The 19,583-nt window shown below is 34.7% G+C and overlaps 1 protein-coding gene across 4 annotated transcripts in view; it reads right to left on the reverse strand.

Annotated features, from left to right (window-relative positions):
• The window catches only part of EPS15 (epidermal growth factor receptor pathway substrate 15), a 116,948-nt gene that overhangs the window by 21,239 nt on the left and 76,126 nt on the right, over positions 1-19,583 (reverse strand). For all 4 annotated transcript variants that reach the window (XM_063104954.1, XM_063104956.1, XM_063104953.1 and 1 more), the window contains exons 14-16: positions 8,147-8,308; positions 7,554-7,751; positions 1,427-1,630 (exon numbers count right to left, since the gene is read on the reverse strand). In XM_063104954.1, the coding sequence (XP_062961024.1) occupies positions 1,427-1,630; positions 7,554-7,751; positions 8,147-8,308 (564 nt within the window). The remainder of the gene's footprint in view (positions 1-1,426; positions 1,631-7,553; positions 7,752-8,146; positions 8,309-19,583) is intronic.

Below are 19,583 nucleotides of genomic sequence, written 5' to 3' on the forward strand. Positions count from 1 at the left end.
CCTGCTTCCAGTATGTGCCCTTTCAATCTATCGTCCTTATAGCAGCCAAAGTAATAGATCTAAAATGTGAATCTCATCATGACCCTTCTGGTTAGAAGTCCTTCAACAGCTCTCCATTGCTTTCTTGATTTAAATCAGTGGGTAAAAATGCTTAAAAAGTAGCAGGGGCTATCTCCATTTCATACCATCCTTATGTGTTTGAAGGAAAACCTAATAATCTGCCTTTTGTGCTTAAAAGAATATTGTATTATGTATCTATGACTGCACTGCCTAAATAAAATCAAGTCTGTTAATTTTATATCTTCAATACCTCTCAAACCTGTATTCTCATCATCCCTCCCTTTTACTACTTAAGTTTAGACTAAAACAACTTTCACGGAGACTATTCCAACAGTCTTTCAACATATCTCTATGTGTGCAGTCCTACTCTCCAATCCATTTTCCACATTTCTAAAAGGTAAATGTAATGTCACTTCTTGCTTAAAATTCTTCAAAGGCTACACACTGCACTAAGGTAAATCCCCCAATGCTTCAAGATGAATCCAAATTTCTTACGCTCTGGCCCTTTCTGACCTAAAAGTGGTCATATTTACCCAGGTACACATCATAATCACCCATGGAATTTGTTTTTTAAATCTACATACTTGGTTCCATCCCAGAAACTGTAGTTCATCAAGTTTTTGGTAAAGCATTTACATCTATATTTTGATAAAGTACCAGAGGTAATGCAGATGCTCACTAGAAGAGAGCCTCATTTCTTACCAATGCCCTCCCCACCATCACAAGACACCCTTCAAAACTACTCATGATTCTGTCCATTATGTTTTCTCTTACCTTATACCTATGCTAATATTGTTTTCTCCGCCAGGAATGTACTACCTTCTTTGCTTAACTCCTCACTTGTCAAAGCTCACTTGCAAAGCTTTCCCTACAAAAATCTTCTCTGAGTCCCCTCCAAGCTGTCCTACCTAAATATCCTGTGCTTCCTTTATCATAGCCCTTTACCACAGTGTTACACTACTAAACTGTATGCTGCTTGAAGGAAGGGTTAAATTTTTGCCTCTATAGCTCTCACACATAATACAGCATTCTTGCACATAGCTGGTGTTCTCTAAATAATTGGTAAGTGAATGTCCTTAACATTATGTAATAAAGAATTACTTTAAAATTTATTTTTAAGTTTTATGTTTTAAAAACATACTCTACAAAAAATAAATCAGCTAAAATTACATTTTTATACTAGTTAAAACTGTTAGAATTGTTGGATCAAGACCTACTCTCTGCCTGTACAAAAGAAATCTCAATTGTCCTCAGATGAGGCAAGGCCACATATTTATGTTAGATACAATGCCAACAAAACTTTGAACTGTATCAATCTTTTTTTTTCTGAAGTTGATTATGAAGATTATGGAACTATTAGACTCACTGGAGATTCCTGGTGCATGGGTTCAGACTCTAGGTTGCTCTGGCCTTCAGTGGGCTCATTAAGGTTGGTTGTTTCACTGCTGCTGGTGCTGAGGCTACAATAATCTGCAGCGCCATTTACTAGAACACTTTGTGGACTACTGCACCAATTTAATTGATTATTATGATTTTCCATTTCTTTCATTTCCATCAGTTTCATCTGCATCTGTCAACACAAAGTAGAAATATGAAACAGAATTTATTACTAGAAAGACATGTAATGTAAAAATATCTATGCCCCTAAGTTGATCAAGGATAAATCTGCTTTCTTCAAGGAAAATCTTCTGAGAAGGCAGCATGACTTACAGGAAAGATTTCAGTAATCTCTCCCAAGAAGTTCTCCTCTTGAAATTACAGTATACATGAATTTGCTTTTGTACATCTTTTGAAATCTCCAAGACTATTGATTCAAATATCTGCAAATTGGCAGTCATTTGGGATATAATTACAAAAAGAGGGCCAGGGTATTGGGAGAAAAAGTAGTAAAGAGTAAGAGGAGAAGATTTTGTGATGAAGCTTTAGGAGAGAGAAACTTTGGAACCATCCATAGTCCTATTGGGAAGAAGGGGAGTGAAGACAAAGGTAAAATGAGTCCTACCCTCTGGCACTACTTATTAATAGGTCAGAGCCCTAGAAAGTATTCTTTAAACCTAAGCTATGCTAAGCATGTTAAATAAAGGACATTCAAGGGTTTTTTGACTCTATTTTCCAAATGAATTTATATTCCCGGAACAACAGGGGGACACAGAAGGCAGAATTCAATAAATTGTGATTATAAAAAAAGCAAAATGTTGTGAACACGAGACAGGAGAAGAAAATGCTTATTTATACCAACATCTATAATAAAGAAAAACAAATTTACAAATATTTCAAAGAAATTGAGGAGGCAGATTCAAAAAGTTTTTAGTGAAAAAGGAATAAGTAGTGAAATTTTAATGAACAATTTCCATTTTTCATAAAATATATTTTTTTAAAAATTACATTTGAATTCCCTTTATTTATTACCATGTTGTGTTCTTTGATTTTAGCCAATGCAAAAATTACCTACTGTCCTTTCATAAACCAAAGCTCTCTTCACTCAATTTAATTTTTCCCATAAGGTTTTTAAATTGCTCAAGATGGAATCTGTAATTTACCATAGGTTTTTTCAGGGTCATATCTGGGGAAAGAACACTATATTGGATTAGGAGACAGACATAAATCTAGTTCTGTTACCTTCTCCTACTTGGATGATCTTAGTCAAAGTAACCTCTTCAAGCTTCTGTTCCTTAATCCACAGAGGGAGTAAGAATTACCACCACAAATGATTGTTATGTGGCTCAAAAGATATATTTGAAAGAACTCTTTAAAATGTAAAGGTCTATTTAAATGATGGGTAATGTATGTAAAAGTGCCTAGCACGCTGCATTTCCCACTATCATAGCAGTTAAGCTTTTCCAGCATCTTATTTGTTCTCTGTTCCTTTTCCATGGATTCGCTGCATTTTTAAAAAGTTAAAGACCTTTAGCTCTTTGAGGGTAGAAACCACAACTGTTGTTATAAACTTCGTATCTCCAACACAGAACACAATGATGCACATTGTAAGTGCTTAATATATATTCAGTGAATGGACATTAGCATTATGCTTATAAATTGAAATAGTAATCATCAATAAACATGTATATCTACATGCCAAACTGCACTGTATTTAGAATTTAAATAATCAAAAATAATACACAAAGCATATGCACTGTGTATCTTAGAGCTATAGAACCATGGCTTATAAACTTTTTACTTTAACCAACAGAAAGAAACAGATTATACATTCTAACCCAGTATATATATATTTATTTATTTATTTATGTCTATGTGTATATGTATACATAAACCTAAACACATACACATATATAATGTAAACATATTCATGCATATACATGAACTGTGTATACACATATATAGTCATATACACACATGTACATGCACATACGATGGTAAAACAAGTTTCATGAAGTAATACTTATCCCTACTACATGTAATACACTGTGAAGTTTCTCATTCTTTATTTCATTTTTTAGAAAATTTTTATCATAACCATTAAACGAATTTCATGACCCACTACAACCTTGCAGTCTAACATTTAGAACCTTAAACCTAAATAATGTTCATCATATAGATAAAGCAATAAGTGGAAATACCTGCATACCTAACAATTATATTTAGGACAGTTTGTTCCTTTTTCCTGAGACAACCAATAGAATCTTAACCAAAACGAGGCTTTCCTGTGTCTGGCTCACAAACATTGTTTTATTTTCTCAATGATGATTTATAATATACATAGCCCTTTCTACTTTACTCATTTATGTTCCTTCCTTTGAAAGAAGTTCCCTTTCAAAAAAGTCAAAGAAAAGAAAATGAAAAGACAAGCCACAGATTGGGAGAAATTATTTCCAAATCATACCTGATAAAGGACTTATACCCAGAATATATAAAAAAAATTCTTAACCCTTATATACTGCTGATGGAAATGTAAAATGGTACATGCTCTTTGGAAAACTGTTTGATAATTTAAAGTTAAAAAACAAAGTTGAACCTCTGGTCAAGATGGCAGAAGAGATGGTCCCCAGCATCACCCTGCCACAAATCAACCAATTTACAACTATTAAAGAGCAACAACAGCCAAGCTGGGGCCACTAGAGCTCAGGGGAAGAGAAGAAGAGACCTACAGAGTTCATGAAAGCAGGAGAAGCCACAATGAGAGAAAGAAAGGATCACTCCTACCATTTCGAATCCCAACCATTTCAAATCCCAGCTGCTTCCAAGCTGGAGCTGGTGAGCACATGGAGCAAGAGCTGGAAAAAGCCTCAGCTCTGCCCTTTGTATGAAGTTGCTTGGATGCGGCAGGGGAGAAGAGGGCCTTGGTGTCCCTCAGGCCAGCAAGACCACTAACAGGGTTCCCGTGGAACCATATACAAGCGAGGAGCCAAAACAACTGAAAAAAGGAGCCACTCAGAGTCTAGTGAGTCATTGCAAGGGACCGGCACATAGCCCGTCCCATGCAAAGTGTTTGGAGTGCAGGTGGTGGGGGAGACGGGCCACTGGGGGAACATTGGGGCACATCATGAACAGCTGATCTGTCCCCCAATCAGTGCACTACCACTCAGTGGAGACTGCAGGAATACAGATCTGCAGGGGGTATAGTTTGCTGAAAAGACTCAGGCCCAGACAAGAGTTTCCACACAACCCAGGTGTACTGAAACTCAAAAGACCCAGAAGTCAACAATTAAACCTGAACTGCACAAAAAGCCTTCCCCAGGGTAGCAGCAGCAAAACAGCAATTTAGCTCAACTACAGTGCTAAAGTGCTGGTCCTCACAGGAAGTTCCCCCGTTTTAGAGTAAGGACAGCAAATCAGTCCCAGTGCCGAGTTTAAATGGTGGGAAGAGCAAATAATCCAACACAGAACTGAAAGAAAAAACAAAATACCCACAGATCAGAGACAAGGCTTTATATTAACTAGTAAAGGTCTAAAACCACCAAAGAACACTTGTAAAACATAGAAGAACCAGAAGCTCCCTGGGCTCCCAAGCAGGGAGCAGGGAGTGCTGGGGGCCTCAGCCATGCCTCTCAACATCCGAAACCAATCCAGCGACGATCACCAAACAGCCTCAGGAAGTGCCTCAGCCTCCAAAGCCTCGGCGATAGGAGGCTGAGGGGCTTCAGCCACAACCCCCTGACATCTGCATCCAGTCCAGAACGACCAAGCCACTGCTGGAAGCCCCCTTGTCTCCAGTGCAGGAATGAGGGGGGTGCCACCAACTTCAACCAAGCCCTTCTCTTCCTCTTTTTCCCACCCTACTTCCTTTCCCCTTCTCTTCTCCCCACTCCCCAACTGCTCTGCAACAACATCTTAGAATGTAAAAATTAGTATTAATAAAGAAAAATAAATAAAATAAAATGCAGCATTAATGTGTTAAGATCAAAGCTACGTATCCATCATTAGTCTTTAAATTAGAAGTCTGAAAGGAGGTTACAGTTTGAAAATAATTGGAGTCAACTTGTTCTTATGGCTGTTTCACTTCCTTTGAAGTTGAAAATAAAGAGTGCAAAAAGATCATCCAGGGCCGACCCGTGGCTCACTTGTGAGAGTGTGGTGCGGATAACACCAAGGCCAAGGGTTCAAATCCCTATATAGGATGGCCAGTTAGCTCACTTGGGAGAGTGTGGTGATGACAACACCAAGTCAAGGGTTAAGATCCCCTTACCAGTCATCTTTAAAAAAAAAAGTCATCCTAAAAGAAAAAAAAGTTAAACATAACTTTACAATATGACCAATAAGTCATATGCCCACCCAAAGACTTATCTGTGAATGTTCATAGCAGCATTATTCATATGGCCAAAAAGTAAGAAGAATCCAAATGTCCATTAACTAGAGAATACATAACTAAAATACTTTCTAAACATACAATGGAATACTATTCAGCAATAAAATGGAACATAATATTAATATATGCTATTACACAGATGAAACTCAAAAACATTATGCCAAGTGAAAGAAATCACATAGAAAAGATCACATATTATTTCACCTACATGAAATATCCAAAAAAGGCAAATCTGTAGAGGCAGAAAGTAGGTTATTAGTTATCTGAAATTAGGACTGGGGACTAAAACTAGGCATGAGAGAGCTTTTTTGTTTTTTTTTTCCTTTTGGCAGCTGGCCAGCCAAAAGGGGATCTAAATCCTTGACCTTGGTATTGTCAGCACCATGCACTAACCAACTGAGCTAACCAGCAAGCCCTGGCATGAGGGGGGCTCTTTGACAGTGATGGAAATGTTCTAAAACTGGATTGTGATATTTGCACACCTCTAAATTTACTGAAAATCATTGAATTGTACCTTTAAAACCTGTGAATTTTATGGTATACAAATTCTATCTGAATAAAGTAGTTTTTTTAAAAACTCAAGACTATTTTAAAGAATATCTACTCATTTGGTAGCATTCCCACTAGGATAACTCTTTCTTTTGGGTAACCTATTTATTGAGCACCTACACTGGGACAAGAACTACACTAAATGATAGAGAATTTAAAAATGTCTAAGTTCCTAGACCAAAAGGTCAGGCTGCTAAGGGAGATAGACATACAAACAAATATACAGGGAAAAGTCTTACTGTTGGTATAGTAGAAGTACAAAGCCCAACAAAGGCAGGGCTCAGAAAATGCCATAAGGAAATAAGAACTTAAGCTATGTCTTGCAAGATGATTGAGTAGTTATTTACCTGCCAGATAAGAGGGGGAAAGGAAGCATAAAGAGAAGCACTTCATTATATATAATAATTACCGAGAACAACAGACTGGGTTTTAGAAGACCTGGATTTTAGACTATGTCTCTTTTAAAGGCTTTGTAACCATGGGAAGTTACTTAATCTTTCTTGGCTTCAGTTTGTTCAAATTCAAAATGAAAGAAACAGACTATATAATCTCTCTGCTCCTATCTAACCATCTTACTACTGTTCAATAAAACATTACTCTCCATGTAGGGAAGCCTAGAAATAAAAAAGCAAAGGGTCTATACATGGGACCAGTCAAAACACTGCACATTTATCTATAGATGAAACGATTTCCTAATTAAAGAAAATAAAGGTTTCCAAATGAGCAGAATTGACTTCAAAATTAGAATCACAAGAGACACTAAGTTATTATTTACAAAAATAAGCAACATTTACTGAGCACTTATGTACCAAACACTAGGTAAAATGTTTCCTACGTTTGCCTCATTTAATCCTCACAGTAGCTCTAAGAGGTAGAGGTACTACTGTTAATTCTCCAATTTTAGAGATAAAGAATCTGATATTAAGGTGATTCTGGTAACAAGTGGCAGAGCTGCCACTTAAACCTAGACTATCAGGCTACAAAGCAAACACTCTTAACCACTATTTCAATGATAATCATTAGGTGTACAAGATGTATGACAGTTTTAACATATAACAGGTGATAAGAAATGAATAAGAAACTAGGCAGGGGAGAAGCAGCAGCAGTTAAGAAGGTATTATTGACTAAAAGGATATATGAGGGTCCATTTGAGCATATTTCTTGCTTCACAAAGACTTACTGAACTGATTTCCTGTTGTGAATCTTGCAGGTGCTGCTGAAGAGGTTCCAACTGAGCCTTCCCTGACTCCACACTGTCCTCCAGTTCTGCTGTTTCTTGCTGTAGGCGGCTCAGCTCTTCCCTCGCTTTGGACAGTTCTTCTTCGTAAGTGGAGATCTGTGATTCTTGACTAGTTAATTCAGCTTTCAGAGAAGAGATCTGTAATATGAAGGTGAATGAGAAGGGAGATTAAAAAAAAAAGAGATGTCATCAAAATGTTCTATAATGTGATAATTTGTTTAGTTTGCTATTTTGGTGTTTTTCGATGTACGTTTTTGGTAAAGAAGGATAAATGAGGGAAGGACAGAGGAAATTTGAAAGAATGGATACCATACTTCCAACCAAAATTTGGAAAAACAGTACATTATGTGTCCTTCTATTTCCACTAAATAAGGCTATAATTTCTCGTTGAACCTTGCTCCATCTCTCTTATGTGCCCAACTGCTGACTAGATTGCCACCTAACAACAACAAAAAGTAGAGAATGTTTTCATCTTAAACCAGGGAAAACAACTAAGGTACAGATGCAGGCATTAGTAAACAGCCAGACTTTACCAGCTGAGCCTCCTCAGCACATTTCTTCCTGACTTCCTTGAGTTGCTCCTCTAGCTGGGCTTTCTGCTCATCCAGTTCATCAAGGAGTTCCTGTACTTGCTGTTTCTGGGCCTGTAGTTTTTGCAGATTAGTATTCTCCCTTTGAACTTCATCTTGAAGATCCTGAAATACAAGGAAATTAACATATTTATTCTCTGGGAACAGGAGAAGGTTAAGTCAACAATTTTTAAGTCTATCCTAAGGGAAAATAAAGTCTTGTTTTATTAAGCATACTGTGTTGGTGGACTAGAGTACTCAGCTTTAAATAAAATCTTTGCTTGAGGACCTCTTCCCTGGACTCCAGATGTAGATATCCAATTTGTTTACTCAAATCTGTCCTTGGTCTAATGGGCTTCCCTAACATGCTGAAAATAGAACTCCTGTTATTTCTCCCTAAATCTGCTTTAACCTCAATCTTTCCCCTCTCATTTTCTCTGGTCAAAAAACCAGGCATCTTCTTTGATTTTTCTCCTTCTTTCACATCTCATTTCCAATCTGTTAGCAAATACTGTTGCTACCTCCTTCAAAGTATATTCAGAAACTGACCATTTTTTCTTTCAACTCTGGTCCAAGTCACTCTTACCTCTCTTAGATTGCTGCCTTCTAACTGGTTTCCATGCTTCCACTCATGCTACCTCTTTCAGTGTATTTTCAGCACAGCAGCTACTGTTAAAAACCTATGTCAGATCATGTCACTCCACTACTCAAAATCCTGCACTGACACCCCATTTCACTAACTGTAAAAACCAAAGTCCTTATAATGGCCCTATATGATCCCATCTCCCAACTTCATTTTCCACTGCCCTTTCCCTTGCTCAATCTATTTCAGCCATACTGACCTCATTGATGCTCCTCAAACAGACATGTACCCCTCTCAGCACCCTTCACTGAGTATCTCCTCTTCCTAGAAAGTTCTTATCCCAGGTATCCCTATGGCTCAGTCCTTCATTTCTTTCAAGTCTTTGCTCAGCTGTTAACTTCTCAGTGAGGTGTTCCTGACCACATTTCCTCCCACCTCTAATTCTCCCTCAAATATAGCATATAATTTTATTTTCTATAGTAGCTCTACTGAGATAACTCACATATCATACAATTCACCCATTTAAAATGTATAATTCAATGGTTTTTAACATATTTAGAGAGTTGTATAATCACCACAAGCCATTTTAGAACATCTCCATTAACCCAAAAAAAACCTCTGTACCCATTAACAAGTCACTTCCCACTTTCCTCCAGACTCCCTGTCCCCTGACCTATGCAACCTCCAGTCTACTTTTTATATCTATAGATTTGTCTATTCTGGACACTTTACATAAATAAAATCATATAACATGTGTTTTTTTGTGATGGGCTTCATTCACTTAACATAATGTTTTCAAGATTGGCATGTTGGCATATAATCAATCATTTCAAGCAGCTTTATTGATAGTTTACATATCATAAAATTTGCCCATTGTAAATATACACTTCAGTAAGTTTAGTAAATTCATACACTTGTGCAACCATCATCATAATTGTTTTAGAACACTTCCGTCATCCAAAAAGTTCCCTCATTTTCTTTTGCAGTCAACCCATCTCAAGCCCCAGGAAACCAACCACAGCGTTCTGTTGATATAGTTTTTCCTTCTGTAAAAATTTCACATAAATGGAATTATGTAGCCTATTTTATTTGGCTTCTTATACCTAGTATAACATTTTGGAGATTCATCTGTGTTGCTGTATGTATAAGTAGTTTATTCCTTTTGTTCCTTTTTATTGCTGAGTAGCATTCCATTGTATGAATATACCAGTTGATAGATATTTATATTATTCCCAGTTTTTGGCTATAAAGTGTTTGTGAATAATACAGTACATAATTTATCTTGTTTATGGTCTATTTCCGTCCACTAGAAATTCATGAGACCAGAGATATTTTAAGTCTTCACTCCTATATTCCAAGTTTCCAGTACACAGAAAGTACTCCATAAGTATTTAGTGAATGATGAGTATCATTAAGATGTTAACTCTCTCCTAATTAATCTACATTCCAATAAAAATCCTAACAGGGTTTTTCAAGGAACGTGACAAGCTGAATCTAAAATATATGTGGAAGGGTAGTGAGAAAAAGAATATCATAGAATGTAAGAGGACTTAACCTACTAGATATCATGAATTATTGAGAAGCTAAAATAATTAAGATAGTTTGGTACTGATGCAAGGATAAACAATGAGATCAAAGAAACAGAAAAGAGAATTTAGAAACAAATCTAGGCATATATAGAAGAAATGATGCAAAGACATGACATTAAAATTGACTGAGGGAAAAGAGAACTGTTCAGTAAATGATGCTGGGCATACCCATATGGCAAAAAAAATTTAAAGTGAATTCTGAAATCATACCAAGCAGAAAAATTAATCCCTGGTATATTATGAACTTTAATGTGAAAGACAAAACTTTAAAATGTATAGAAGAAAATATAAATCTCAGTGTTGGAAGAGATTTCTTAAAACAGAAAAAGGTGAGCCATTTGAAAATGCTATATTTATTTATTCACTTATGGGCCAGACTTCATGCTTAGTAATAAAGGATATAGATATTTTTATAAAATTGCAAGGGAGACCTTGAGAGATAGATAAAAGTAGTACCATCATCATTACCACGATGAAACTCAGCAACCAAGATGGCTTATGTATCTTTTGATAGTTGGGGCTCCTCATCTGAACCACAGGAAATCATTTGAGTGACTATTTTCCCAATTCTCCCAAGAACAGTACATTACTAGTACCACTACAGACACATGGGAGAGAAGTTAATTGAGTACATACAAAAAATTCCTTACAGAATTAGGGCTTCTCTCCAGGAACCAAAGGTAAGAAAGCAGAAAGGATTAATAATTCTAAGGTATGTATCAGCAGAAGGTGGGCAGAGATTGCAAAGAGGGTGAAGTAAAACTATGAACACAAATTTCTAAAAATAAGATCTTTTTAGTCACATGCTATTCAAAGTTCCCGATAAGCATTTATTAGAATAAGAATCTAAGAACAATAGGGAAAAAAAACTTAGAAGGTTTCTGAATTACATTATGTATGGATTACATGAGGCAGCACCATCATCATAACAACAAACACTTCAAATGGTGCTTACAATGTGCTAGGTACTGTTCTAGGTTCTTTATATGTTTTAACTAATTTATAATCTATATGACAGATCCATGAGGCAGGCATTATTATTCACGTTTTACACAGTAGAAAACTGAAGCACAGATGGGCAACTAACCTTGTCCAAAGTTATGGTTAGCAAGAGATGAATTCAAATTAAGTTATGACTCCAGAGTCTGAGCTCATAATTTCTATGCTGTACACTGTAAATGAAATGTCTCACACATGTGTGCCACTTTTTCAAATATACATAGATGATTCTGTGATTAAACAGAACATTGAACAATGCTTTTAATAACTGCTTTTTGTCATATTTTCTCAACCAATTGATTAGTCTAAAAATACTATCATGCTGCTTTCTTTAAAAAATTCCTTTAAAAATGCCAACACAATAGATGATTATGAAAGACTCTTCCAGAGTGCTAAGATTCCATGAGTCTATGTAATCATAGTTTCAAAATGGTTTGCTCCTATAGTACTTTTTCAATTTACCAGCATGTCTAAAAAAATTTTTTAGCATGCCTAAATTTTTAACCTTGCCTACACTGTTAACTGATCCATACTCAAATATAGAGATAAAGCTTTAGATACACACATGGCACTGGCTCTTAATAAACCCATGCTGAATGTATAAAATGACTTCAATCTCTGTCTTACCCAGTCCAATAACTTCACGTTCATCTTTGACTTTCTCTGTTTGTACATGTCCTATAGATTCTACCTTAAAATCTCTCTTTAAGCTGCTCACCAAGTTATTCTAGCTTTCAATGTCTCTCTCTTGATTTATAGCTGGTTTTTCTGCCTTTGTTTCTTTCTATTGCAAATCTCACAACTTTCTTAAAAAACAACTCTTTATAGAGGAGATTTCTTTAATCACTGTTATTTTTAAAATGTGTGTGATAGCTCCCTCTTATCTGTAGGTTAAAGTAAAACTTGCTGCAAGACACGTAAGAACCTTCAAATCTGGGCCCTAAATTATCCTTCCTCTTCTACTTTCTTTTCCTCATAATCACCTGTGAACCAACAGAAGACCCTCTCAGAAGACCTTCTTCTTTCCCCAATAAATAATATATTTCTATGTCCCCGGTACCATTTCCTCTGTCTTAAATGTCCTTCCACACAATCACTATCTGGAAACCCAATACTCATTCTTCAAAGTCCAGCCAAATTTTATCCCCTAGTTTTGTGCTGTTATGGATTCAAGTGATATATAATATATATTAAGGTACATAATATAAAATTATATATCTAATATATGTTATATATAAAATATCTGCTTTTTTTAAACTGTGAGGGTATATTATAAAATCAACAATAATATGCAAATAGTTGTGCCTGTATATTTGGAGTTAATACAGGTATGCTGTTATTAACAAATATATTCAGCATTTACCTACCATCGGAGTCATTTCCTAATTGAATTGCATAATTACTAGACCAGAATTCATATGCTACCACATACTGATCTACTGCCTCTTTTTACAGTGCCATCACCTTTCATGTTACTCATGATTTTGAACACAGGAGGCATTTTTAATGGACCAAATTTTCAAAAACATTTGTTTTTGGATTTCTTTTTAATTTCTCTACACTGTGTTGAATGTACTTTATTTGCAACCATTCTGGACATCAGTTTAATAATTCAGGCACTAAATTTTATTGCTTTCTAATTGTGCCTTTCTGTTGCTGAATTAAGAAAAGCAAGATACAAAAATGATATGCTAATTTTATCTTAAATTACACATAATCAGGGAAATATTTTAAAAATACACGTCTAGCTAATAGGTATAGAAATAAACCACCCTTAATTCTTGCTAAATTCATTTAGAAAGAAATGTGGAATGGGCTAAACTTTCTCACTAATTTATTGGAAAGCTAAATGGATAAATATTTCCATTTTTGTAGGTATTTTTCTGTGAACTGTAAGTTATAAGAACAAGCTATATTTTTTGTACATTGTGTTGACTGTTTATACTGCAAGTCAATATTTCCAATGAATGAAAATATACTTGAAATTTATGGATGGGACAATGCACATGCTTCATATACAAAGAAATTATTTTTCTAAATTATTTGGAAAGGATTGGATTTAGCACTGTTAGCTTTTAATACCCATTTATTAGCTACTTAATGTTAATGATAAAATCTAAAAATAAGTATCAGTATTTTAGATCCTATTATTTTTTCAACTTATTATTTTCAAAGTGGAAAATTTGAGTATAGTATTAAACTATTTCTTTCTCTGACATTATATTTTAAAGTGTGGTTGTAATGAGGTTAACACGAAGTTTTTCATAAAAAGGATAATTAACTTTTCATATAAATGAACATCAAGTGTGGAATTACGGATTAGTTCAGTATCTATATGATTATCCAGAAGTATCACTTAAGATGTTTCTATTTTCGGCAGCATAACTATTTCAGCTCATATTTTTATAATTCTGATTGAGAATTTAGGGGTATGGTAATTTTTACCAAAACTGAATCTGACAGTTTAAGTAAAGCAACTTAATTCGGGCCCTATACCAATTAGTTAAAAGGAAATCAGGGCACTTAGGAACATATTGGTACATTGGAAAATGTGAAAAGAGCATTTCTTGCAAAATGTGTGTTTAATGAATTGAATTTTAAGGACAGTTTCCCATAATTTAGGTCTATGCTATCCTATCAATTTTGATGTCTAGCTTAAAAGGTATTTGAAAATATTCCATTTCTTTGCGTTTTATTATTTTCTGTCCTATGACAGTTCTATGCTAAATGTATTTTAAAATAAAAGCCAAATTCAAGATTGAAAAAAAAAAAATTTATCTCCTCTGACTCGCCTTGGGCTTCCTTTACCTGTGCTCTTATAGCAGTTTGTTCCTAACCTCTATTGTCACACTACACAGCATTATAGTTACCTCTAAATTATAAACTGCTGAAGGACAGAGTCCATGATTCATCCTTCTTTGATTTTCCAAAATCTAGTATAATGCCTAGCACATTCCAAAGGATTAATTAAGCAATGATTATAACTATGACAGGATTTTAGTATCTAGGAGAAATTAATGAGAAATGTGCTTGATATTGACACACAAAAAAAACCTTTATATTCTTTTAATGTAACGTGAAAATCTTCACTCTATATTTAAACTATAGCTAAATATTGATACTAGCCTCAAACTGACCTATGATAAATACTTTTTAAAAAAATTTAAATAATAGCTACATTTCTATACTGGCTCAATATTTTTATAGCCTATAGACCAATATTGATCTGACGTTTAAAATTTCCATTGTATGGAAATAATCTTTATTGCTTTAGCATTTCACTGTAGAATACATCTTTCTTGTGTTTTTAAGCTTATATATTTGTGGGGTTTTTTTTTTTACATTATGTGCTGTTCTTACCTTTAGGAAGGCCAAATAACAGCTTCACCATAACATAATAGCTTGAAAAACTACAGTGGTTTGAAAAATTCTTGTAGTTCAGTTATAAAATATTTTAAAATAATGCCACCTGTAGATCTAAAGTAATTTTATTAGTTTGGGAATATAATCCATTATAAGTTCCTTACTTTGTTCATAAAATTATTATATAGTTTATATATAACAATATGCTGGCCCACCAAGCATTTTTTAAAATCCCACGGGAAAAAGTTTATTCTCTTTCCCTTTAATAAAAAAAAAGAAATGTTTAGGGGTAGGAATTGAAAAAATATATGTTATCACTCCCCGTCAGCAAATTTCTCACACTCCTTCACATCCTAAAGAAAAATCAAAGAATTCACATATCTCTGATAATGTCCAGTCTTTATATTCAGAGGTGATTTTGATGTCTTTTATTATAAATAAAGAAGAAAAATACAATTTACCTTGTAAGTGTCACATAACATAAGAAAATGTCTAGAACATGGTGCTAATTTTTAAAACTGAATACAAAGGCATATATGGTATGATCACAAATAAATATAAAGTCATTTATGTATATTCATAGAAAATATAGCAAAATGTTAATAATGGCTCTCTCTAAAAGGTTGTCCTTATATATGTATGTATAATATGTAATGTACATATGTATATACACACACACTTTTCTGTATTTCATAAATTTACTATGAACCCATATTACTTTTATAATTAGAAAATGTCAAGTTCGCCATTTTTTAAGTATCACCTCTCTGTAGATTCATACCAATGTAAAATATTCCAATGTGACTGAATTTTTATGTAAGAACTACCAACAATAGGATCAATACTGGTTTCCTTTAATAAACTGAATCATTTTTCAAAAATAGTATTTTTGGTGAGCCACTTAAACATAACCTCAGCAGACAGGCTTACTTAACAGAAAAGGGAATAAACAAACCAATATAATATTTACTCATTCCTGCCCTTTCTCTTCCAAGGAGCAAACAAACACATTCACTCAAATTTCCCAGCCTTACTGCCTTTTCTCATTTCTTAGCTGCAGTAAAAATCCACATGGTAACACAAAGTACAGACGTTGAGGGAGAGGTTACTGAGAAAATACCTCACATGAGTGAGATACTTCAAGCTGGGTACATGTCCATATTACACTCACCCACACACAAAAGAGTCTCCCTTTTCAGTAAGCAGAGTTAAAATTATTAAACTGAACAAAATCAAAATGAACAGATGCAAATATACATGCTAACAAGAATAAGAATCAAATTCACTGAATTACTTGTAAGGCTACCACCATTGCAATGCAATTTCCATATCAATATCAGTACCCAGACATACTTGGCTATTTTATTTTAGTACAGATTTGCTTATTCTGAGACTAAATGAAGGCAGCAGATGCACATCTCTCTCCTCCCACCCCCTCCTCTCCAACCACGCCCCAAACTAGGGCAGTGCAGTGACAGGTTCTAGCAAACAGCGCCTTCCACTAAACTTGAATAATTTTCTCTTTACCTTAAGGTGGCCCTTCAGGAAAATCCTCTCCTGGGTCAGTGCACAACCCAGCACTATCAAATGCCATTCCCTCAAGTGAGTGACTGAAGACATTTGCAGATGCCTTTCCTAGTTCTGTTTTATTTTCCCTGATCATGCTCTACCTGCCTACTAGTGCCACTGACAACAAAAGTGAGGATGATAGCAGTAATTAGAGAATTGCAAGGATGAAGTGAACAAGGTTAGTATAATACAGTGCCAAGGTTTGTTTTAGAAAAACACCAAAGCAAGACTCATCCAAGACTCCTCATCCAGGAAGGAAGAGATATACTTGAGCTAGAAATCTTGGCTTTATTTAAAAAGACATTTCATTTAAAATATCCTGTTTTCTAGAAATCACTCAAGTTACTGAATATGACAAGCTCACCCCCAATCTCTCCACACTTCATGAAGTGCTATGCGGTAGTGAAAATAAACTTTAAATAAATAAATAAAACTCTTCAACATATTAAAGAGTAAAATAATTCATTTTAGTAACCCAAGTCAGATGCACAACTGAAGAAGTAACTTAAGAATTGAGCCTATGAAATACCAGCAACATGAATATGTTTACATCTGTTTCATACAAAATACAGAGTAAAAAATAAACAAAAAGACCAGTAATTTATGAATAAAACACTTATATAAAAAATCAAACCCAAAGCACATATACAGATATGTACTTAACACTAGTTACCAGAATTACTGGACAGAAAAAAGGGAATTTTAAGTACTTTGGTAATCTCATAGAAAGTGCTAATTATTTAATTGATTAAAAAAACTCTACATACTAACCCAAAACTACAAATAATTAGGTACGTTGCATTTTGTTGGCCTAATACTCAAAATGGAAGCTATAGAATTATTTTTAACATAAAAATGTTTCAACTTGTAGAGCAAGATGTTTAAGCCAAAGAATAGAAATGAAGCCTATTAAACTAGGGTGGGTGTTAGAAAACCCCACAACACCCTGTTCTTATTTCCCAATCATATGCTTCCCAGTATGCTATGTTCTAAAGAGCATTATGGCTAGGAAAACAATGTTGAGCTCATGTATCTAATTTTATTTCCAATTAAAATAAGTCATCCCACTTCATCTAAGAAAAAAACAATTAAGTGAATTAAAATTTTTAAAATGTGAACAATTACTCTGAATTACTGAATTTTTACTGATGAATTATAAACAATTAGGAGTTACTTTTGTATGGGCACTATGAATAATATGGAAAAGTCTGACTCTTTATGATACCTACTGTGCTCCCAATCTTTTCTGCCTGTGGTTTTCAGGTATATCTTGTCCTATTTTGAATTTCATGCACAATATCAAAGTTTATTCATTCCTATTGTGAACAGCTTCCTTAAATTTACTTCCTTCTAATAACATATTACCAAATATAGTAGAAGATATGATCCAAGGCACAAGTTTTAAGCTCAAGGAACTTATAACATAAGCTGGAAGATATTAGAATTTATACCCATACACACCAAACTCATACTATAAGGCAATATACATGTAGTACAGGCCATATAAGTGGATACACACTCCTCTAGGAGTTCCAACACAGGAAAGACTGGTGAAGACTAAAGAGACAGAGAAGGGAAAGTCTGAGAGAAGTGGTGGGATTTGAGCTGAGCAGGAAATGTATATTTAGAACTTAATTATGTAGCAGATTTTCTACTTTAACTGAATTATAAGACTTCATGAATACAAAAAAAAAAAAAATTAAACGTCTTTCGTCTTTGAAAGTTTGGTTTCTGTACTTGAGATTGGAGCTCATGTAATCACTATTTGTTATTTTATTAATATGAAGAAAAGCAATAACACTCAGAAAAGCCAAGTTTGGATTACATGGATACTCACTGATAAGTCAAAATTTCCGGGCCGAGCCGTGGCGCACTCGGTAGCGTGCTGCGCTAGCAGCGCGGCGACGCTCCCGCCGCGGGTTCGGATCCTATATAGGAATGGCCGGTGCACTCACTGGCTGAGTGCCCGTCACGAAAAAGACCAAAAAAAAAAAAAAAAAAAAAAAAATTTCCTAATGTCTCTTTTTTGATGTCTTCATTTTGGCTTTCTCATTAGCACCTCCATTAGAAAGTGGGGTCAAAAGAAGCAGTAAAGTTTACTTTCTTTGATTCTATTTATTAATACCTCTAGTAAATTACCTTTTGCCAGAGAAATAAAAAAATAAGTACTAAGAGCTGGAGTTACGGATTTTAATTATCCATGTTATTCCTAGTCTGTGCCTCATTACCAATGGGTAAATCAGAGTTAACTCAACAGGTAACAAAATCTACTTATTACCACTTCTGGTAAGTTGTCTTGTGCTTCAGAAAATGAAAATGCTCACTAAAATGAAGAGTTTTAATTACTTGTAGATGTCAATTATTCAAGTCATTCTTAATCTAGTGCCTCATTGCCACAGATAATACAGAGATGACTATATTGGGGCGAAAAGAGTAATTAATCTACCAACCCAAAGCTTTAATTAATCCATGTCCTTTTTTAATGAATTATGCTCAACTGGGTCTATACTATGTTCCAAAATGCCTTACCTATTTCTGTACCCTATGCAGAAAAACTCAACAATTTGGACTTCCTGTGCCAATCACACATTTCGGATTTCACAAAGCTTAAGGTTAAACAGATACCTTACTATCACTACTAAGTAAGATGGACAAGTAAATCATGGAGAAATTTTGACTGACAACAAAACTCCTATAATCGTAAGAAACCAAATATTCAAGAGTACTCCACTGGGCCTGAAAGGAACAGTGTAAATTTTAGTGTTCTTCTAAACTGGCTATTTAAATTCACATTCTTAAAAGATGCAGTTGGGAAAAACTGACAGGTAGATGTACTCAAAAAACAAAATACTGTCTATCACAAGAACCTATGTACTTCAAATCAGCAACTGGCTAAATTTAGAAGTTGTCTAAGATTATATCAGTAACTATATTTCTTCAGATTGAAAAAACTTTTGTAAACTATTTGATCTTCCATTCTTAAACTATTTTCAGCCATAACTGCTAAAAGTCTATGACACTTCTGCATTTCTTAAGGAGCTCAGAAACTGCACAAAAATTATGAAATTCAGGTAACTTATGCACCCCACCCCACCCCCATTTCACTGCCAGAAGGATAAATATATTAGTAATGATCTCTTGACTTCTGCATTGGTTTAGGAAAATTCCAATAAATATAATAAATGCAGTTACCCAATCAGATCATCAATTTAAAATAAGAAGTCTCTCTGGCTTCTTCCTCAAACCTTCAGTAAATCATTCTCCCTACCCTAGCATAGTCTATCTGACAATCTCTAAT

The sequence above is a fragment of the Cynocephalus volans genome, chromosome 8 (assembly GCF_027409185.1).
Source record: "Cynocephalus volans isolate mCynVol1 chromosome 8, mCynVol1.pri, whole genome shotgun sequence".
In the NCBI taxonomy this organism is placed as follows: domain Eukaryota; kingdom Metazoa; phylum Chordata; class Mammalia; order Dermoptera; family Cynocephalidae; genus Cynocephalus; species Cynocephalus volans.